Source organism: Macrobrachium rosenbergii, chromosome 3 (assembly GCF_040412425.1).
Source record: "Macrobrachium rosenbergii isolate ZJJX-2024 chromosome 3, ASM4041242v1, whole genome shotgun sequence".
NCBI classification, from domain to species: domain Eukaryota; kingdom Metazoa; phylum Arthropoda; class Malacostraca; order Decapoda; family Palaemonidae; genus Macrobrachium; species Macrobrachium rosenbergii.
The window spans coordinates 23,661,862-23,685,197 of record NC_089743.1 but is presented as its reverse complement, the minus strand read 5'-3'; the positions used below and the strand labels follow the sequence as shown (position 1 = coordinate 23,685,197).

Genomic DNA, 23,336 nt, shown 5'->3' with positions numbered 1-23,336 from the left:
AGGGTGGCGCTATGATTTTGTTTACATCCACTCACTGCAAATGGCTGACAGGCGGATGAATGTCTTTTTATTTAGAGAATAAATAAATGTTTCCTAAAGGTAAAGCAGTCCTTATATAATGTAACACATAACAGGTGTGGGTTATGTATGCTTGGGATTGAGGTACAGTGAGATGATGTGAGCTTCCCTTAGAGGCTAACTGCCAACATATCGCAAGCAATTTTTCGTAAGTTTGTGTAACATACTTATAATTTGGCTTGTTTTCAATGATTTTTTATTAGTAACGCAATTTACTGTAATAATTAGGCTTGTTTTTCAATGTTTTATTGTTAGCAACAATTTTTGTGCCTACCCAGTATGCTCACCGTAGGCTAAGCCTAGCCTAGCCTAGCCTACGGTGCTTGGTCTCCCATCACTAATATGGCCACATTGGATGCAGGCCAGTTTTTTTATGTATTTAAAAATAAAAACAGCGTGTCTAACATGCCAGCAAATACAACACAAATAATTTCATCTTTCATGAAAATACAAATATTCCTAAACAAATATAGAATAAATATTTTCAAGATCATTTCATTGTCTTTACACACTGCAGACCTGTTCCAACTGGTTCATGTTGCCCCCACCCCAATGTTATGTTACACATGTCATGCCCACCTGTTGGTATCAGTGGATGCGTTTTAGCTACAGTAATAATCTAGGACTTTAAAATTTTGTATGATTTTTCTTATTTTAGAAAATGAACCTAAGCTTGATAAATACATCATTCTGTCAAACATCAGCGCTGAATGAAAGAAAATTCTGGAAATGTTCTATCACTGTTTTTTTAAAATTTGACTACATGAAATGTTTTCCTATATCATATATAGATTTTACTTGTGTGGAACACATTATACTATTATTTTGTAAAATAATTGTGCTTTTGCACTGAAATCAAAGATATGCAACATGTTAGTTGCCAATTAGTGAATTTTGAATTAAATCCTCTGCAGTCATGTAGCATCACTTATGAGAATGCTGTTCCAAAAGCAGAGGTATCCTGAGACTAACCCCATCAAATACAATTGAACACAACTGTACTTTATGCCATTTAGTTAATATCTGTACAACTAATGTGAAATTTAACAGCCCGGGTTGTTTACCATATCAACAATTATAACTTACCTGTACAGGACTAATGGCATCAATGGCTTGTTTATTATCAACCTCATCATTGAGAGTCTTTTTATCTTTTACTGATGATTCTGTACTGCTTTCATCTGCTGAAGTAGAAGTCTGCCAAAGGAATAAAAATTGATCACTAAAACATCAGTCATATACAATTTTCATTGTTTGATTTAGGACATTTAATTTCAAAGCAGAGTACAAATTACAATACAGAATTATGACAGTGTAAAATTATGATAATAGTTTGAACCCTACACATGTAAGAAAGACATACTTAACTAAATACTATACAGACATGTTTTATCTTGGGGTTAGTGAAAAAATTTATTAACCAAAAGCCTTTAAAAGCATGTTTCATTACACCCCCAATACTCATCACTGGGTGTCATTCATGGTTTAGAATGTCTCAACACCAAGTTGTCTTTTTTGTCTACCAGAAAGAACAGTCCTTGCAAGTACAGTAGAGCCCCAGTCCTCGACACCAATCCGTTCCAAAAGAAGCGTCGAGATTCGATTTAGTCAAATTCTGAATCAGTTTCTCCCATAAGAAATAACTGAAAATGGATTAGTCCGTTCCTAATCACCAGTCATTACCCCAACCTTGGCTTTTTATATAAAACATCATACAAATTACAATTAAATAAGTTCAGAGTTAAATAACTTACTATATTAGAAGCACTTTTTACATTTTTAAGTGCATACTCTATAAAAAAAAAAATTGGCCTACGACCAATGCGGCCGTATTATCGACGATAGACCGAGTGCCACAGGCTAGGCTAGGTAGCCTATAGGCACTACCAGAATGTACTGTAACGGGTACACAAAAACTTTCAATAATAATACTGAAAAACAAGCCTGATTATTACAGTAAATTAATAATACAGTATTAATAATAAGCCGAATTACTGTATTTCTCATCATAAAATTAAGAAAAATTTTCCAAGTTACGTCGGTACTCGGCAGCTTGTGGTATGAACAGATGTAAACAAACCAAAGTGCCATCCTGGTGGCGTATCGCGGTACTAATTACATAAACGTTGTTTACGTTCAGTATAATTTATGGTAAATTTCATACAGAGTCTACTGGAAAACACCAGCAGCAGCGTGTGTGGGCTTTATACGCTTTTAAATACGCGTGGGAAGAACGCCACCAACAACGCCAACTAGCGGCAGCTGACCGAAACACTTTTGTTTACAAATATCACATGATTCATTGGGTTGGATTCTGGTCTGTCGTTCGAGCTCCGACGCAAAATGCACTCGACATTTTGCACAGAAATCCGATTATGTTGAGTTCTGGTATGGTCGAGGACCGCGGTTCTACTGTACCCCCTGAACTTCAAGGAAACCAGACACTATTCATAAGTCAGTAATGCTGTTCACGACTCCTTCAAGAATTTCCCAAGCTTGTTTACTGGACCACCCATTAACATTCATTAATCATTCATTTACATTTTACTTTTCAGTATTCATTCATCACTTTATTTCAGTTCCTTTTACATTTTTTGGTCTAGTAATTAGTTATAATGCATAATTTTTCTCAGCTTATCAGGTATTTTGTTACCTGTAAGTAGCTACTGTTTGGTCTTTCCTACAGAAAATTTTTGAATTTTAGTACTGTATTACATTTCAGGGTTATTCCTGGGCTTCCTATTCCTGATTTTGGGGGGGCGGTTAATTTTTCACATATGTGTAGCATCAGTTTGCTTCTGCTGAGTGCTAATTACTTAACATGTTATTAGTTAACTAATGCCAGTAAATTTTCATTTTTTCATTTGTTTTTGCTGCTTCATGGGCATTTTTGTAATTTTTTTTTTAATATTTCTGTATTTTTATTTCTTGGGTACTCTCCTAGTACTATTGACCAGTTTCAGTAATCCTAGGTTACATTTTGGCAATCTTGTATTTTAAGATTTAATTTTTCATTAACTTAAATATTTTTCTCTTCTTGCTACTAGTAGTAATTGGTATCTTATTTATTTTTTGTTTTACTGTTTAAGTGATAGGCTGCATTCCAGACATTTAAAAAATTTTGTTCGCTGTATCATGTAGTACACTTGGTGTTTTGTGTATGTTCAGCTGCCTTACTTTTATAATTTCTTGCAATTTTGTGCAGTGCATTAGTGTGTAGTGCTTGGTTTCATTTGTGTCTTGAAGCTGTTCCTCAGTTAATTGGTCAAGGTATTCCTTCATGTCTTCAATTGCTTTTCTTTCTTTCTTTAAACCTGGAGCTGAAAAGCCTTATGGACAGTCACTAGAAACCAAAGAGGGCTCCAAAAGGAAATAAGCCTCCAAATCAACAAGTTGAAGGAAAATGTGGTAAATAATTAACCATGAGGGAAAAGAAAATAAAACTGATACACATGAATTCAGAAGACATCAGCAGAATGCAGGAATGAATTTGCTCCTCAATTGAACATTAAAGTCCATGTTTTTGGGGACTTTGTCTATTAAGGCTCCTCCTACTGTAGCTTGACTTATTTGTATGACACTTATCATACTACTAGCCTTTAGAGCCTCATCATGACTACTAAAGGTAACCCAAGCTTCTCATTTAGATTCAATATCAATAAAGTCCATCCTGATTTCTACAACAGTTCCAAATGATTTCAAAGCTGTTGAGATCATTTCATAATCACAGCTGAATGGTAAGTCTTCTATATGGAGCATTCTCAAATTTTTCACACAACCTGGCTGTGTTGAGGATTTAATTTTGGATGAAGATTTCTTAGAGAAGCCCGTGTCCTTGCTTGAAGTCGTCATCAACGAAGCATGGCTAGAGGGTCCAGGAAGGGGAAGTCAGGAGGTGGATCAGGAGATTTGTTATTACCTGTACTAATATTTGTCAATTTATTTTTGGAGAAGTTATCAACATTTGGAGAACTTTCAATCTCCAATGGTGCAGAGGTCGTTATCTGTGCCAGAATAGCACCATCATAAGGGCCAGGGATACTCAAATCCTTATAACAACTAGACATAAAGATTAGAGAGGGGGAAAAAAATAAAATAAACCTGAAAACCTTAAAAAGATATCATCAGCCTTTCATAGGGTTTATTCTTCCACCAATGGCACAAGCGAGAACCAACTCCCAAATGTCTGCCCCCTACCCTACCCCACAGGGGATGGCACAACATGATTAGAGTGGCCCAAGCGTAAGCCAGACCCCTTGCTAGGACAGAGTATTACAAGAATACCATCATCCCCACCCTAATCATGTTATGGACAAACCGGATAGAATGCTGAGAGTCCTATCCCCAGAACAAGACCCCGCTGGAATCTGTGGTCCAGCCGTAAAGAATAGTTCCGCCTTTGGGATATCAATCTGATATCTCTCAGGTCCAAACATTATCAGGTAGTTGATGGTCCTACCACAGCTCCCACTATTTAGCTTCATATATAAATCCAATCCCAACTATGATATCTTTTCCTATTTATCAGGTCCAATAAATTTTACAAAAAGTGGAAAATTCCACAAAATTAGTCCAAATAAATATATCATCATATATGAGATTCTTGGACTCAAACCCATGAACAAATTCCTGAGGTTCAAGAGCCCCCCCATCATGTCAAGGTGGTACCACATTGAGGGGGACATTTATGTAATGGAATCCTAATATATCACCAACTTATAACACTTAAGATTGAGAGGTGCCCACACCATCATAGGGCAATTCACTTTTTTTTTTTATTTAGTATTTAGTGAGACATGTCAGTATAAACAGATGTCTCTTGTGCTGCTCTCCTAGAATTATGCCAGTTGTGCTTTTTTATAATCCTATTATCATTCTTTATTCCAAATTATTATGTGAATGCCTCTTCAAAACCATCTGCCTTTGGTCATGTATCAATGCCACCTTTGGTGCTTTCAGTCAAGGAGCAAGTTACCTTGCCATGACCCACCTCTTGCAAGTTGCAGAGCCCTTTTACACGACAGAAAAAGAAGAGAACAGGAAGCCCACCCTTCCTTAAGAATGAACCGATGATATGGTTGGGAACGTTAGAATTCTGCTATGCTCTTAGAAAGACAACAAAGACAACTCTCCACACGAGAATGCGACGAATCCTGGTTTCCAGATTCTGCAATTTGAGAGCCCCAGAAACTCAACGGCGACCACAAGCCATTTTTAACTTCCGCTCATGTGGAATAAAAATTAACATTATTTAAAAAAAACCATTTCCTTTCCCAGACTATGAATGTCAGCCAGGTATTAGCAAATATCAGCCCTGACAAGAAGAAAATAATGAGAAGAATTGAAAAGACCATGTATAAAATCAATTCCACTGACTCTGCCATTCTCTTTAACAAAACATCCTTGAAAGAGGTCTCCTTCCTTCAAATAATAATAATAATATTAGAAAAGGGATTACAGTACTCAGTATCAATTGCCATCCTTTCAGCTCAACATCCTGTGTTCACCCACTCAACCCAGCAAAGTTCAGCTCTCCAGCCAGAGGGCAGATGTCAATAATGAGACTCCTTCCTCTGGCCACATATCCTACAGTAGGGGCTTCTTGGATAGATATGCAAGCTATGGCATACCAGGGCTCTGCAGCCACCTCTTTGCCATCCTATAGGTGTCAGGAGGCTGGAGACTGACTATACAGGCAGTCCCCGGTTATCGGTGGTCCGGTTTTATGGGGCTTGTCTAGCAACAAAAATCAGCAATTTTCGACACCGAAAATTGCTGATTTCCGCTTATCGGCGCTGATACTTGGGTATTGGTGCCGATACATACCAAACAGAGGCACCGACAAGTGCCAAAAATCGCCAATTTTTTATTATGTGCGATTTTCTGTTATCATCACACCGTCAGAACGAAACCCTCGCCGATAACCGGGGACTGCCTGTACACCTATGTAAAATAAAGATTTCCTTGAATGACCACTTTTCAAATGGTGCACCAACTTTTGAGCGCAAGGCAAATGGGCACCGACAAAAGAGTGCAGTAACAGTTGAGCGCCAACACTTTAGCATCAGAAATGAAAAATTATACTGTCCTTAGATTTGATCTTAACTTTATACTGTTTTAACAACTTTTTTACTATTTTACTACTGTTCTATTCATGTTTTTTATCTTTAGGTTACAAGATGTTTTGATATCTTGCATTTTCTAGACAATGGTGAATAATTTTTAAATTAACTAAAGCTGGTTATAGACTATTTTCTATGGAAAGGAAAAGAAAAGAAAAAATGTGACGATTTTAAATTTCATTTGTTATGGGATGTAAATTAAAAACATCATGTAAATATATAAAACCTCCAAAATAATTTATATACACAAAAAATAAGTATCTTGTTCAACTACTTCTGCAGGGTAATATTAAAAGATATTGAACAAAGAAATTCTACTGGGTCTCTTGCAGAATATTTGCTAACAATTTTTTATATGGCCTTATTTATTCTTACATATTTACTATGTTTTGCATCTTCCTGCTGCCCGGCATCTATCCTGGTAATTTTATTTGATGTATGATTTTGTTGAAGTCTTAAAATATCTATGAATCTGTAAACTGTAGGATGCATATGCCCTATTGACATCTGCATTGCCCGGTACCACCCCTCTAAAGAATTATTTGTATGTGGAATGTTCACTGACACTCCAGACACTAAGGGGATACATAGCATCTCTTCTTCTTCCTCTCCTGCAGGGTCTTCTTGCAAAGTGTCTTCAAATGAAGAACTAAATCCTCTAGCTGGTCAGGAATTAAATCTTGTAATGATTCAAATGCATTTATTATATTACTAGGAGGAATGAATGCCAAGGCCAACAGCATTTTTGTGTATGTTCGAATTTCTTCACTGCTACAATACAGATTGGTCAAAGATAAAGCTTGAATTTTTTTCCAAACAGTTTGAGATAAATGGAAGAATCACCCAAATACCTTGGAATTTCTGAAAACAAAAATAAAAGCTTTATGAAATGCTTTCTCATTGTCACACAAAATGTAAGATGGAGAAATCTCATTATCCATGAAACACAGTTGTGTCAGAGCATGGCGATATGCTTCCCCAGTCTTACTCTGCAGGAGAATATAAACCAATAGGAGGACTTCTTTTATATATGATATGAATCACATACAGCTGATAAAATAGCTGAGGAGCTATTTGAACATCCCATCTCCCACCCAGTGCCTATTTTCCTTTATCAATCTCAAATTATCAGGATTAACAAATATAAAATAATCTATCAGATTCATCGACACCAGAGTCACATGCAAGGAAATTTTCCCCAGCATACGTGCAAATAAATTCTTGAGGGATATCTATTTCCCCTACATTACTTGGAACTGAGACAGGCATTCCTTTGTGTTTCCGTTGTCGTTGAAGTCAGCTAAAGTGATTGCTGCTTAGGAAGAACAGCAACTACTTCTGGGTGCAAATTAATCTGGGTACCTTGAATGATCTGATTTGGTCAATCATTTGATATTGCGGCCCTTTCATGAAGCTGCATCATTGATAAACTGGCCGCTGACTTTGCAGGATCGGGTATATGATCATGACCATTGGCGGATGTGCATTCATCTCCAAAAACGTATGTCCTTTCTTTGAACTTTCTGTTCATACAGTGCATGACTCTCTGCCACTCTTGAGCACTCTGTCTAGTCTGTAACAGTAGCCTCTATGTAATGAGTTTTCTTTTCCTTTTGATAATGTTATCTCCCCATAACATGGGTTCTGTGAAATAAAATTTTTAGAAAACCTTTTTGTTTTTACTTTTCCTACGACGGAATGATGATAACCAAACAAGTTTAAAGATAGTAACTAAGCGACTGTAGTAACAAAACAACAAGCAGAGAGAATGTGTGTGTTATAGTTATGGTCAAACAACTGCAATAATTAAACAACTACAGTAATAGAGAGTGGAAAACATTAACAAATTTTTCTGGCAAATGTTTATTGGTATACATTTTTTATTTCCTTATTGGGTTATTCTTCATTAGATTATTACATTACCAATCTTAGCATAATTTTGCATTTCTGATGCTCAAGTGTCGGTGCGCATCTGTTACTGCACTCAATTATCTTGCGCTCTTTTGTTGGCGCTAATTTGTCTTACACTCAGATGTCGGTTCACATTTTCAGATTGATACAACCGAATTCGAGATAAGTTAACCAAACCTAATTGATGCTTTATCCACATCCCAGTCCATGTATCCTCACAGAAATTACTCAAGTCTGTGTATGAAGGGTGTGTACCAGTTATGTACCTCCTGCTTCCCTGCTGACTGCAACTCAGGTCTTTGCAGCCAGGAAACACAGCTGGGACTTGTAAGTCACATAGCCAGTCTCTACCCACTTTGTCACGACTTGGGTTTACTTGGGGATGCCTCTAAGCATGCAGTGGGAGCTTGTTCATCTTTTTGAAGACAGGATTCAGAGTTTTCAAGCATCCATCCTGCAGGTTCAGCACAGATATTGCCAAATGGCCATGTCCTGACAAGTAGTGATACGCCACTGGTCTACTTGGAGAAGTTCACCTCTACAGCCACTTCAGGATTCAATCTCTCCAACCCCAACCAGCAAGTTCTTTTAACACAATGTTAATGTCCTAGGAACTCCCTGTCCATATAATACACAATGTTCTGTGGGACTTTCACAGTGGCAGCAGGAGGAGGATAATTGGGGAGGGGTTCCTCTGTTTCCTTTGGACCCAGTGGTTTTGATGTCCACGCCTCCATCTCTTTACATCCCTTCAAAGATGTTTTGCCTGATCTCAAGCAGTTTTCACATTCAACCTTTTTATTCACTACTGTATTTTATTTGTTAGCACTTACATGCTACTGAGATCTTCAACTATCATTTCCTTATCTATTTTTTTTGTCCCTCTCTTCATCTTTCTTTCCTTTACTAGCAACTTGGCATATACCTGCCTATAGATATTATGCAAACCTTGTATACAATAAAAGTGCAATCCTTTCCTTAAAATCACAAAACTTATCAATGTATGTTTCAGCTTTACTCATATAATATTAACTAACCTCTTGGCATCTTGAAAACATTGTGTTTGGTATCTTTAATCTTTAGCTATGGTGTCTTGCTTTGCAAGAGCCAAGGATTAAATAACCAGTTCAATAAAGTAAAAAAATTACTGTACAGTACATAAAAAAAGCACAGTAATATAAAAATTTGAAAACATTACCAACACAGTTTAAAAAATTAAGTGAAAACAGTAAAAATGGAAAAATGAGTTATGCACCAGTATGCCAATTTATAAAGTAACCTGAGCTTTAATTTTGTAGATGGAAGCAATAATGTACAAGATTATTATTATAGCTTTATAACTTAATATTTAAGGTAAGAACTAGCAACCTAAGGAAGGAAAAAAAAAGTGAAGATTAAGCATTACACAATCCTCTTACAATATAATCAAAAGATCATACAACTCAAAAGCAAAGACTACACAAACTGGATAAATTAAAAGTAACTACTGTACATAAGCAGGAATTCCAAAATTATTTTACCTTATTAGAAAGTGAGACTTCCTCTAGATTACCGCTACAACTTTTACCTATAAAAAATAAATATATTTAAATGTTAGTTACAAAGCAAGAAAGCATCATTCTATATTACATTGCATCTATAGCATTAAGTGAACTGTTTTGAAAATTCAAATGTAAACTCCTTGAAATTTATATCTGGACCTCACAGCACCTCTCCAAGCAGCTCCTGCCATCTTACTTATTTCACAATCTAGTATGATTCAAATGTTTAACAACTACTAATCATTTATAGATGGCAATTCTTCAAAAATACAAACAATATGAAACCAAAGTAATGATAAAACTCTTCTAAGTTTTTATTTGTTGATCAAAAGTGGACTTAGATCATAGTAGTAAACAGTATACAGGTAATTCCAGTTATATATACATACCTTATTATCCCAAGTATACTCATAAATAATGATAATTTACTATTTTTACAATCATGAGAACACTCATTCATTATCCTAAAATACTCTGCCTTATTTTCATTATCCCAATTTTATTCCTTCTTTGGTGTATTCCTGTGTTCTATCCTTCCTCTCCCATTAGTGAGCATTTAGTGTGCATTTTTCCTAAAAGATGGGGGTGTGTCTTGTTTACTTTTATGATAGAGCTTTAAGTGTCAAATGCCTTGACTGTCTGCCAAAACATTCCTCAATCAAAACAAATGAAGAAGAAACTAGTAACAATAATTATAAAGACCTAATGAATTCTTCATATTTAAATTACAACCTGGATAGTTACAAACACAACTGATGAACAATACCCAATGAATGACCAATATCTAGACAACCATTTATTGTGAGCAAAACAGTCTACACGAATGGATAGGCACAATATAGAAATGGCCCCAATCCCAGGCATACAGGGTGCTCGAATCTCAAAGTTAATAAGCACTAAGGTTATGGCCCCAATCCCAGGCATACAGGGTGCTCAGAATCTCAAAGTTAATAAGCACTAAGGTTAAACTGAGAGTAGGAAGTCAGAATATGAGCACCCTGAATCAAACAGACATTTTCCTATATTTAGGAGTACAGTATATATATTCATGGTACAAATTTTTTTCTTTATAAAAAGATCAAGAAATAAGCAAGTTGGTTCACTTTATGCATTTTTTTCTCCCAACTGATCTTTTGCTAACCTTACACACTGCTGCTTGGGCTACTATTAGTTATGGTTTATTGACTCGCCTGTAATTGTATTTTGGTTTTCCTTGCATAGGAATTGAAATGGGACTTGTTATGAGCGAGCGAGGCCAAACTTATCATGATAATGGAAACTGTAAAAAAAAAAAAATTAATGAACCAATCTGATGACTAGACTGAATAAAATGACTCTCAAAGTAATCTCATTGTGAGTCACATATAGTTCAGTGTTTCTGAAGGTTATAGTTTTAAATCATTCTTCAGTCATAACAAAGAGAAGTGTGGTATGTACGCTATCACATCTCCTGCCTATCTCTAGTCAAGGATGGGCCATTTAAGAAGCTGCTTCTGTCTTTTAGCAACAATCTTTTCTTTCCTAAAAAACATACAAAACAGCATACTGTAGCTACCAGATAGGTAAAACTGTTAATGCTCAGTGATTGGCAACAATACTTCCTACTGTTCCAGACAACAGCATTTCTTAATGAAGGTACGTACCGCGCAAGTTAAACTTGTTATAAGTTCAAAGCATTTCAGTTCAGTACAGTATAAATACAGAACAGTATATAAAATAAAAATATAAATGAAAAGTTTTCATTTACTTTTGGTAAATAAAAAGGAAAATGGTACGCAACGAGTGGAGGAACAGTAACTATCTTAAATCATGGTTGAACATTACGTATTTTAAATCGGCTGACCCTCTTTGGCGTCCGTCTTATCCGATATCCGGATTAATTAAGTCCGGCTTATTGAGGGTCGACTGTATTGGCGATTTTCACTTATAATCATGCTGTCAGAACAGAACCCCCCCCCGATAACCAGGGACTGTCTAGGGAAACCTCTTGCCCTCCTCCAGCACATGATGTTGGAGTCAGCTAATGATGGAGGGTAAGTTTCCCCTCAAAAATAATGATTTCTATGATAAAATGATAATTTTCATGATAAAATTAATTATTTGGATACTTACCTACTGTGAAAGTTAGGTTTATCTTTGCGCCGTTTGGTGCAATTCGCATTTAAAAATCAAAATGTACTTGGCTAACCCGATAGGACTGTCGCTGTAGTCATCTGTTTTCCCACCAGATGGTACTGGAATGCTTACAGTCTTGTCTTACTTCTTCATGACCACCCAATAAGATGTAGGGAGGCTGGGTGGGCTTCCACTTTAACAGTAGTTAAGTATCCAAAATAACTCATTTTATCACGAATATTATCATTATTTGGAATGAATCTTACCTACTGCTAAAGTTAGCTGACTACCACATTGAATAAGGATGGTGGGTTAGTACAGCCAAAGAAACAGGTTCAGCCTAGCAAACTCAGAACTTTTTTAAATGGGGAAAAAAAGTTTCTCCATATTCATGGCCGATGTGTGATCCTTACTGGAAGTACTGTCGCCAGATGTTGGAACCACAACAGGGTGTAAGGTCCTCGTAGTGAGACTTGTCAGAGATCCTTACAGGGAAAAAAGACTATCTTGTTGAGTACTGGTGACTCCTATGCCCGAGTCGAAAGCCCATAACCAACAGCTCAAAACTAAAGATAACTACCACCATCTGATACGAAGGTGCGTTCCTATACACTAAAAGTGTACCTTCATGCTCCCAAAATTCAATGGCAGGATTTCTAACAACTAATGATAAGATAGACAGCAAGGTTATTGTCTTATCTAGTTCAGGAGAAAGTCCCCACCACAACGAAAGGACTAAGGGGTTAATACCTCATGCTTAAACTGAACATTTGCAAATAATGAAGCAAAAACAGTTATAACTCTATGAGCTGCAGGACAACCTTCTCTAGAAGAAGGTTTTCAGGGAAATAAAGACATGTTATGGTATGGAAACCATGAGGATTATTTCCAAAAAAGGTGAAAACTCAGGAATCAACTGTGTGTGCATAGATTTTACCCATCTTGGACACAGGAGTGTTTGGCCTTCTAACACCACAGATAACTTACTAACTACTACTCTCACAGGTTATGTCTGTCCAGGTAAACCCTTAAGAGTTCTAACTGGACATATGACAGCCATTATTCCACTGCTACATAGTTAGTTAGATTAGGTGCTGTCACAAATCTGGGAAGGGCTTTCAATTCTAAATCTTTTTACTAAGCAATGAAAGAAAAGAGAGGGTGCCACTAGAGCAAAAGCCAAAGAAGAAGAAAAGGCTTGAAGCTCACTAATATAAATTTCTTAACAGTTCTAATCTCGACATGAAGACAGCCACTTCTTCATTGCCTGCCAAAGCAGTTAAATTAGGCACTGTAATAAAACTGGGAAAGGGTTCCACCTCTATATCTTCTCTCTAAGCAATGAAAGAAAAGAGACTGTCTTTAAAGTTCTTAAGAAGCCTTATCAAAGGGCTTAACTGCAGTTAACATTTAAAGGATTACATCTAAATTTCCTCAAAAAACATGATTGGAATATGAAATTTCCAGCACAAAAGTTTGAAAACCTCTACAAACTTTGAATCATGAGCAATATTCCAGTCAGCATGATGCACAAATGAAAGCAATGTAAAGTGGTGTCCTTGATAACTGTGACTGAAAACTGCCTTGTGTACCCGAGGTACTGATAGAGCTTAAAATAGGATACCTAGTGGAATGGGTGCTGGATATCACTCAGGACAAGCACCAAGATCAAAAAACTAACCACTGTTATTGATACAAAAGTCTAACAGTGGAGAGCCTTCTAGATTTAAGGATTGTTTTCCTGGCCAAAAATGTGCTATTAAAATCATCCTTGTGATTTGCAAAGTTCACAATTTGTTGAATATTTCCTCAAAACAGTAAATAGGAAAACATAACGGTCTAGATTTGACCATTCTTGAAGGAAGGCATCAACTGCCCATGCTTGCGGATCCTTGCACAGAGGGCAGTAAACTAGTACTGTAATGTAGTGTCTTGGTCAGTCGTAAACAGATGGGTGTGTGGGTCTCCCTAAAGGTTCCACAACTTCTTGCATACCTGAGGATAAGGAGACTTTCCGACTGGAGACCCTGCCATTTTCTGCTCGGATGGTCTTCAAACAAAGTTTTTACTAAGACAAAATGAGGTAATGGAATGACTGCTGTAGTCTGTCCAAAGGATAAGGTAGTTCTTGTTAGTGTGAACAAATCTCTTCATTTGTGTGTCCTTGTCATCTTATGTAAGAATCGAGACTTGCTAAGGCTATTCTAAACTGCTAAGAGTAGTAAGATGTTTATACTTCCACTTCCTGACATCCCCTCCACTTTCTGATATCAGATATCCACTTTCTCATATCAGATATTTCTAAGAATGGTCCCTCAAACTGCCTCCGAGTCATATGAGAATGGTGTCAAGGTCTTGAGGTCTACAAGCCAACCCATTATAGTGCTCAACAGTGGGGAAAAGTGTTTATCCATCTCTCTCTTGGAAAAAATCTCCAAGAAGAGACAGTTTATCTTCATCCCCAGATAAACGACTGACTGGGTCAGAAAAGCATAGGAGGTCACCCTTGAACAAAAAGCCCATTCCTAAGGGTACCCTTGAACAAAAAGCCCATTCCTAAGGGTACCCTTGAACAAAAAGCCCACTCCTAAGGCTAGACCTAAAACATAATGCTCATAATAAAAACAAACTGGGAGAAACAAATCAGTTGTCCAAATATGAGAGAACTACAGTACTCTGATACCACACAGATGAATCCACACTGCTCAGGCTTCAACTCACAGGAGAATACTATTTTGACTGAAGGGGTACCAGGAAGTGGAAGAACGTGTCCTACATGTCAACAGAACTTATCCTTTGCCCTTACGAAAAGCCAACAGAATCAAACTGAATGACTCACGGAAAAGGGAGTATTGAGAATAAACTTGAGATCGGAAATGCCCATGGCTCGAAGGCCTCATTGCATAACTGTCCAATCTATCCTTCAAAACTCTGAACTTTCCTGTGCGAAGAGTGTGTAGAGAAGGATATCAGGAAGTTGATAGGAGTAAAATATAACAAAAAGTACTAAGTATCTTTCCCTGAGGACTACCACTACCAAATATTTTACTTGGTGCTTTGCCAGACACTTCTGAAAATCTGCACACGGCCTTCTGAAGATCCACATAACCTACTGAACTGAGAGTTCAAAACTTTAGTTATGGTTACATGTGCAAAATTTTCCCACTTATAATGTGAGCCAGAACTCTACTGAAGCAGAACTCAAGAGTAAATTGGGAAATTTATGGAACTTTGGTGCAAAAAAGGTTGTAGGGGTAAGACCCTAAGGAAAGACTTTAAAGGTAGTGCTAAGAATTTCTAATCTCCTGATTCGAGACATCTTGGGTGATGGCCTTAAACACTTAAGGGTTAAGTAGAGATGATGGGCCAATGTCAAAAAACAGCTACTGATGGCTGAGCAGGGCTACCAATATAATTTACACAACTGTTTCTGTTACTAAAAACTGAGTTGTAAAAGGAATAAGCCATTCTTCCCATAGCCTTGGAACCAGGTCTACAAGGAGAGGTTATAACTCTGATGCATCATAAAGAAACTCTGCCTCTTCAAGACTAATATTTATAATTACCTTACATGTATCTACATATGTACATTAATATACATACATATCTGCACATGCATGCAAAAATGTTACATATATAATATATGCTGTATATGCTTATACATACACACATATAAGTATTACATTTGCAGTAATCAAGCTGTAGTGCTAGAACGAAATACTGAAATCAAAGATACTTTCACCTCACAGTTAGGCCAAATTTCTTTACCTAGAAACTTGCAAGGTGAACAGAGGAAGGTCAAAAATCCCATACCATAAGCAAGTGCTAACCCAGCTCTAAGCAGCTTCAAAACTGGAAAAGATGCAGTACCATCCGAGAACCAGCATAAAGGAACACTTCCAAGATCACCTCTGAAGAATAGATTAAGCCAACGACATGCTGGCACATCATCTAGTTTGGTTGGTTCCTAAGAGCTCACTCTACAAACACAGTTGGAGTACAAAACATTGCTCGTGTTAGGAGCAGAGCTATTAAACACTAATCAGTTACCTAGCTTCATACTTCATTAAAAATATAGTAAGATATAGTAATTCTCTTATGACTGTTCATCCATTTCCCATAGGCTCTACTCCATGCATGTACCCTACCATAATCAGTTAACTTCTTACTTGTTTTAACAGGAGCTGAGGTAGAAGTAAACTAAAGAGCCCCAGTTAACAGATTCAATTTGGCAAAAGGAAGAGAATACAGAACAAAGTGAGCTATGCACTGCTTAAATACAAAAGGAGACTCAGCCAAAACACGGTTGAAACTCCTCAAGCCCAAATGGAGGAATTGAGGTGGAAGAGGTGAAATACGGCCGGAACATGAGTAACTACAACACGGAATGCCGGGTGAAAATACTGCATGGAGGAACGGGTATTTGGATGGTGAAGGGAAAGGATTCTTGTATGACCTCACCATATAATCTTGACAACAGTCAAGTGGCGTCTACACGGATTGACGTCATCACGTAACAGTGACGACAGTAGGAGAGACTGCACAACACTTAAGAGGAGATTAGCGAGAATCGAGAGCTGTGCTAAAATCAAGCCAACTAATTCATTCTAGTTAAATAGGCAAGGAAGAGGAAGAACTGCCATACGAAAAGGAATAATTATCACCAGGTGACAATACAAGATGATAGAGGGGAAAAACTGAACAAGAGGGGGAAGGGCTATCGTCCAGTTGGGGATGATACCGGGGGAGCAAAAGATGCCAGACAAACAGGCACGTGGCTCAGAACTACTGAGGCAAACGTAATACATCTGAAACCCTAACTCACTCACTCTCTCTAAAATGGATGTTACATGAGCCAGCCAGTGCTGCCAACTTAGCGGAAAAAACCACTGTTTAGTGGATTTCAGCTTGTCACAGTTGGCAATACAGAGCCTCCAAACGTGAGTGTCAACCACTAAATTCACCACGAGTTTGGCGCTAAACCCGAACCGGGAAAAACAGATGAGAGAGAGGTGTCGAAGGATACAGAACCTTGATCTTGAGACACGCCTTGGTTCCCTGTCAGAGGAGAAAACCAACTGACGTAGGGTAGTCAAGAGGGCAGGCTAAAGACAGATACCAAGGTTCCGACACCTTCTCTCTCACGGGAGAAACCAAAAAAGGATGAAAACTGAGGGGGGGCAATCTTGGCCCTAATATTTTCGATCGAAATCCTAACTAATAAAATGTTTGTCAATAATTATTTTTCTCCTGAACCACATAGGGAGCAAAAGAAGGTGGAGCAGAATGACAGAGCGAGAGAAATTAACCTAGGCTATCAGGTAGGTTAATGGAGGAGAAGGAACAGCAACACCAGACAAAAGGAAAAGACTGGGTAGGCTTCTGGTGTGCTCTAATAGTTGTTTATGTAAATTATTGGCCTCTAACATCTTCCGACACTTCACAAAATTTACATCTTCTCAACAGATCACTCAAAATCTATGTCAAGAAAACCACCCTCATGCCTGAGCAGCTAATCTAACACAGGCTACAAGGTCATCTTGCAAGATCTAAACATTCTGTTTTCACAGTCTTTCCTATACAGCCTAATGCTTTCATCTCTGCTTGTTGTAGATGACAAAGCAAAAACAGAAACAAGCACAATACCATACAGGAGAAAATTAGCCAGAAGTCAACAAAATATTACAAACGCTGATCCAACCATCTGTATAACAGTTTGGCATGAAGAAATATGACAAGAACATAAACATTCCAGCACCATCTGGTGGGAAAACAGATGACCACAGTAAAGTCCTCGCGAGGTAGCCAAGATAAAGCTAACTTTCACAATAGGTAAGATTCATTCCAAATAATAAATTCTTTAAGTACTTACCCTCCACCATTAAGATCCCTCCCTCCTCCCCTCTTAAGAGATTAAGAAACGACTGATCAACCAATACACTTGCTGTCTGAGCCCCACCTCCTAAAGGGTGGGAGAGTAACTATTGGGAGCGTTCGCTCATTAACAATTGTTTCAATTCTAACACTTGTCGAACCTGCGCCAAGTAGCTGCAGATAAAGCTAATGATGGAGGGTACCTTAAAAACTGATTTCACTATAAAAATCACTATTTCATAATCAAAACCTATAACTTCCTTCCTCCTTGCCCCACATTCCAGACATCAAAGCTCTAAAACAAAAAGATGAGTTGAGCTGTTAGCTAAGACCTACTGGGTGTATGTGCAATACTGTAATACCTGACAAAAACTGGTGCTGCTCTTCTTTCATTAGGAAATGTGTGTGAGAAACATCTGAGTCAAACAAAATGTCATCTTATAAGTTACAGCTTTATATATTAAAATTTCATTTTACCTTTTTAACAGAAAAAATTCTTTAACTTATTGCATAAAATTTTGCTGTTACTGTTGTTATTAAAATATTTTACTATTGTTGTCATTATACTGAATTTGTTAATGATAGCCATCATTTAAACTTGAATTAGACAGATGTGTAAGTCTATTAATCCTCCAATAAACCAGTTTCGTTACATGTACACCGCCAGTTCGTGCATATTCTTCAAAATTTACCATAAACAAACTACATACCACTGTTATTATCTAATGCATGGTCAATTGCATCTGATTCTTCCTTTATGGTGCGATCTGTAGGTGTGAATTTTATGTCCTCTTTTTTCATACGCATAGAATGCTGCATCCACTTCACTGCAGAAACAACTGCATCAGGATCTCTCTCTATTTCAGCTTTACTAAAATAAAGATTTTGGGAAGATACAGAAAATAAGATCAAATGAAAAAACTCAACAAAATAGGTCAAAACAAAGGGTAAAAATATATATAAAAAATAAAACTATCAACAAAAATAGGTCAACACAAAGGGTGAAAATAATGTACACAAAACAGAACAAATAAAAATGACAAAATCATAGTATGTAAAATAAAACTTAGGAAGAATCATTACTGTAAAAACAGAATACAAAAAAATATTTATCACAAATTCATTCATCATAAAATAATCTCTATGTGGGATGAATCCCTGTGCACACAGCAAAAAGTTCCAACAAGAACTACTGTATTCCACCACACATGCTCAACCAAATCCCCATAACTAAACGTATTTATTAATTCTCCTCATTCTGTTATGCATTTTGCTCAGGTGTGAACATGATGTTTTTCTCTCCACGATTTTTACAGGGTGTTTTCCCACCTCGTCATTACTGTGAGTGCCGTTTTCTAGTTGTGCCATTATTGGTGTTGGCTGAGGCCTAGCTAAAAGGTTTTCAGTGGTGTTCTTGGAGTATGGAGCTATTCTGTCAGTTTCCCTTTTGTGGGAACTCTATTTACTTATTATAAGTAAATCCAGCTTATCTGTTTTGTTTCAGCAGTTTTTCCCTCAAATTTGATTTTAGTGCCATCACAGTTCTGTTCCATTCAAGCCGTTGCTTGATGCTTTACACTGCATTTTTGAGTTTCAGCATCACAATTTTTTACCGTATTCAAATTTATTTTGGGGATTTTTTATTATATTTTAATTCCTAGGCCTTATGAAACTTGTGAATGTCAATGGTTTTTCACGTTTAGAGTTTCTCCTTCAGGAGCCTCCATTTTCAGGTTCTATCCTCACCATCAGTCACTGGTTCTTCACATACGAAGTTGGTTACCTAACGTAGTTTTGACTAAGTTTTTTGGAATAACTGCAGAAACTATTGCCAGTCACAGCAACTCTGTTGCCACAGCTCTTCATAACAACTGGACAGGATTTGTGGCTTCAAACAACAACTGGATTCTCAGCCCTTCACCTAATTCTTACCCATTAAGGGAACTTCAAGTAATGAATGATATGGCACTCTCTTTCAGCTGTTATGATTACTGAACTGCCTGTATCCAGTTCATTTTTCAGTGTGGCCTCATTAAGTGATCTGTTCCCAGAGTTCAGTGGCTCTCCAACCTGGGACTTGAATTTGGTTCTGTGTTGCCTAACTAGTTGATCTTGTGAGTCTTTGTCAGTTGTCACTTTTCTGGGACCATTCATGCCATGTTTTGAATTACCTTGGGCTGACCTAAACATGCCAGTCCTCTGTGTCCCTTATGAAATTTCTCATGCAGTTGCTAGTCCTCAATTGGCCTCCTTTTGCCCTTCAAAAACTCCATTTAATGATGGGTCAGGAAGTACATCCTCCTAACGTGAATTTTCTGAACGTTTTCAAGGACAGCATCCCGTTTTCCTTTTACACATCAACCATTCCAGCATATGAGTCAGAAAGAGATTGGCCATTGGTAGAGAATGTTGCACCCTAGCTAAGGTTACTTCTTGGACTTAAGCTCTGGCATCCTTAGGGAACCTTCCCTTTTGAGGAATTATACTCTGGATGATGGTGTCCTCTCATCCAACCTGGGTTTTCTCTCAGCCAGTAATTGGGACCGACACCCAAAGCACGCCAAGAAGCTGAACTCAAAGAGCTCTCTCTGTCAGTCTCGCACCTCTCGGAACAACCGACAACCAAGAGGAAAAGAAAACAGGCGAGGAGAAAGAGTACCCCTACCTATACTGCCAGTAAGACCAGCAAGAGAGGCGGACCATGAGCAATAATCAACCGAAGGAGATTACCGCCACACGGGGGAAGAAGAGCGCATGTGCCGTGGCAAAACGTTTTCCTGGGAAAAGCAGAAAGTTCACTTGAACAGAGCCGAGAAACCGATTCAGAAAAAATTGAAAGGGGCCAAGCCGAGCCGCACTGAACCGAGCAGATCACGCGAATGTGATCCAGACTGGGAGGCACGAGGGGCGAGCCGAGCCAGTCTCGCAAGCGCGACCAGGGGCTGGGCGGGGCGAGCAAGCTGAGTGAGCCGAACCGAGCCGAGCCAGTCTCACAAGCGCGACCAGGGGCCGAGCCGATTGCAAAAACGCAGTCGGAACTGGACAGGGCAGAACTTGTCTGCCGTGAACTACTGCTAGTTTCCAAACTCTAAACTCCTTCTAGGCCGAGGCCCCTCGAGAAGAAGATTCAAAGGGGAATTCTGTGTCTGCAATCCTGCATGCTTGAACCCTAAGGTTCAAGACATGAGGATGAACCCGGCCAAGCAACCGAAGCAGCTGGCGGGCAGTATCAAGACACCTGGCGTCTCGGCACACACACCTGGGTGTCTTGGCACTTTCTCTCGTCCTGTGCCTCTCGTCAGGAGAGCGCTTGTGATTCACAGAATTCGAGCGACCCACGAGACTCCCAAAATCGGGAGCGGCTGCTTTCGGTTTCCTAAGGGATCGAAAAGAGCCAGGCACAGAACCAGTCTTAAGCACAGACTTCCAAGACTGGCAACAAGGGTGCGGCCTCTCGAGGCCGCACTCTCGCGGCACCCGAAACGCCAGATCCCACAGGAGAATGCGAATTGGCTTTCGCCCAAGGGTGGGAAGAGCCAACGAGAGAAACTTGTCTCCCAGAAGAAAGCAGTCCCTTAGAAGTCCCGCAGGACTCCCAAAGGGAATCTCTTCCCTGCTTCTTATGGTGTTCGAACCGACAGGATAGAGACACCAGGCTGGGAACCCGACCGAGCACTGAAAAGCACTTGGGGAGTGCTTGTGGTGCTGGCAGGAAGAGCTGAGACACCTGGGTGCCTCGGCCCTCTCTCTCGCACTGCTTCTGAACTGGGCCGAAGAAAATACTCTAAAGACCAGATCGGGATACTCGATATTCCACAGAATCTTGAGCACTGGGAGCGGCTCGCGAACAAGTGCCCAAAGCAGCACCCGTCTTAGAGGCGGAACCTCTAGGACTGGGAACAGGATCGCAAACCAAGGTCTGCGTGCCCGCGGCTCCCAAAACACAAAACCCAGGGGTATGCGAATCGGTTTCCCAACCCAAAGGTAGGGAAGAGCCAACGAGAGACCCACTGCCTCCTCGGAAGGAGGCAGTCCCTAGACGTCCAAGGGCATCAAGGGGAAAGAAGCAGCCTTCCCCTCCTTCGGCCAACTGAGGTCTGTCCGATTCCCGGGACCCCCTTGGACCTCAGGAGAAGAAGGGAAGAGGCAGCAGAAGATGAAATCGAAGATACAATGAAGACAACGGCGGCAACTTCTACAGGGCGACTTCCTTCACCTTCACTCCGACATCTTCTACAGGTTGGTGGACACGAAACATTGTAACCCCCAGGGCAGCTAGTGCAGGAACACAACGGAAGCGGCCCAAGACACGACCACCAGGAGAAGCAGCAGGCACAATCAGGACAGCCGATGCAGGAGCTACAGCAGCGGTTTGGAAGGCAGGAGCTACCGCAACAGCCAGGAACGTCACTTTCCACAGGGCGACTTCCTTAACCTTCACGCCGACATCATCTACAGGATGGCGGACATCGTAACCTCCGGGGCAGCTAGCTGGAACACAACGGAAGCAGCCCCGGGCACGACTGCCAGGAGAAGCAGCAGGCACGATCAGAACAGCCGATGCAGGAGCTACGGCAGCGGTTCGGAAGGCAGGAGCTACAGCAACGGCCAGGAACGTCACATGAAAGTCACCAGCAGTGACAGGAACGATCAGGGCGGCTGCATCAGGAGACCAGGAAGAGCCGCCCAGAGACTGTCGTCGAGTTAACAGGAGCACAACACATGAAACAGCAGGAGCAGATGGACTACAGATATATACGCCAGAGGCGTATATATCTGTGTTGTCTATACTTATTCTTACAACAGTAAGTTGTATATACATATATGTATATACAAAACCTTAACATTATTTTGGATACCAAGGTAACTTAATACCCCAGCCCCCACACTACCAATGTGTATGCACCAGTACTCCTATCCACTAGTCTCATGCTTTAGTTCACTTGGATCTAGCACAACCCTTAAAGTCTTATTTTTTTTTTATTAATTCTCAGTAATCCACAATCATTCCATAACATATATTATAAGCAATAAAACCTGCAATGAATTGAGAAATATCAAGATACAAATAAATTATCCTCAACAAACCTTATGAATTTATCAATGTAGCCCTTCCATGAATCTGGAATACCAGAGAAAGACTGAGTGTGTGCATCATAAGTAACATGAACATCATGCTGAACTTCTGTGGGGCCAGATATATTCATGTTTTCCTGTCCCATGTCCACATCTGCCTTCTTCTTTATCTTGAAAAGTTCTGCAAATTTCTTCATCTCTTCCCTGTAACAAACAAAAATATTATTACTATTACATAGTTTAACCAGCCACTTCAATAAATATATAAAATCACATGAGTATACTAAGTTTACCAAATTACTGAGATATGTAATTTTCCTAAATATACAAACCAGAACATTTTATATAGGAGTATTTCTTTGCATGATCTCGAAACAATAATTGAAGCTTGGAAACAAAGTGATTTGGTGGCAATCAGGTGAATTACAGATCATTGCTAACTCACTAGTCAGTAAACGATCATCTTTACCTTTGGTGAACTGGGACTATGCAGGGCTGGTTAAGGTGGGACTATGACAAAAGGCTCTGGTTGTTCATAAAAATTTTTTTTTTTATTTACATTATTATTTGTTCCTACAAGGATTCAAACCATTGCCTTTTTTTATAACAGAAGACACAC

General features: G+C 39.0%; 1 protein-coding gene across 4 annotated transcripts in view; it reads right to left on the bottom strand.

The window, feature by feature from the left end:
* Nucleotides 1-23,336, bottom strand: part of LOC136853154 (serine/threonine-protein kinase PAK 2-like) — a 106,558-nt gene that overhangs the window by 63,605 nt on the left and 19,617 nt on the right. For 3 of the 4 annotated variants that reach the window (XM_067128466.1, XM_067128474.1, XM_067128485.1), the window contains exons 2-5: nucleotides 22,730-22,921; nucleotides 18,352-18,512; nucleotides 9,632-9,678; nucleotides 1,165-1,275 (exon numbers count right to left, since the gene is read on the bottom strand). In XM_067128466.1, the coding sequence (XP_066984567.1) occupies nucleotides 1,165-1,275; nucleotides 9,632-9,678; nucleotides 18,352-18,512; nucleotides 22,730-22,914 (504 nt within the window). In that variant the 5' untranslated portion in view covers nucleotides 22,915-22,921. Of the gene's footprint in view, nucleotides 1-1,164; nucleotides 1,276-9,631; nucleotides 9,679-18,351; nucleotides 18,513-22,729; nucleotides 22,922-23,162; nucleotides 23,183-23,336 lie in introns of those variants that run through there. The other variant, XM_067128493.1, reaches the window with a different exon arrangement.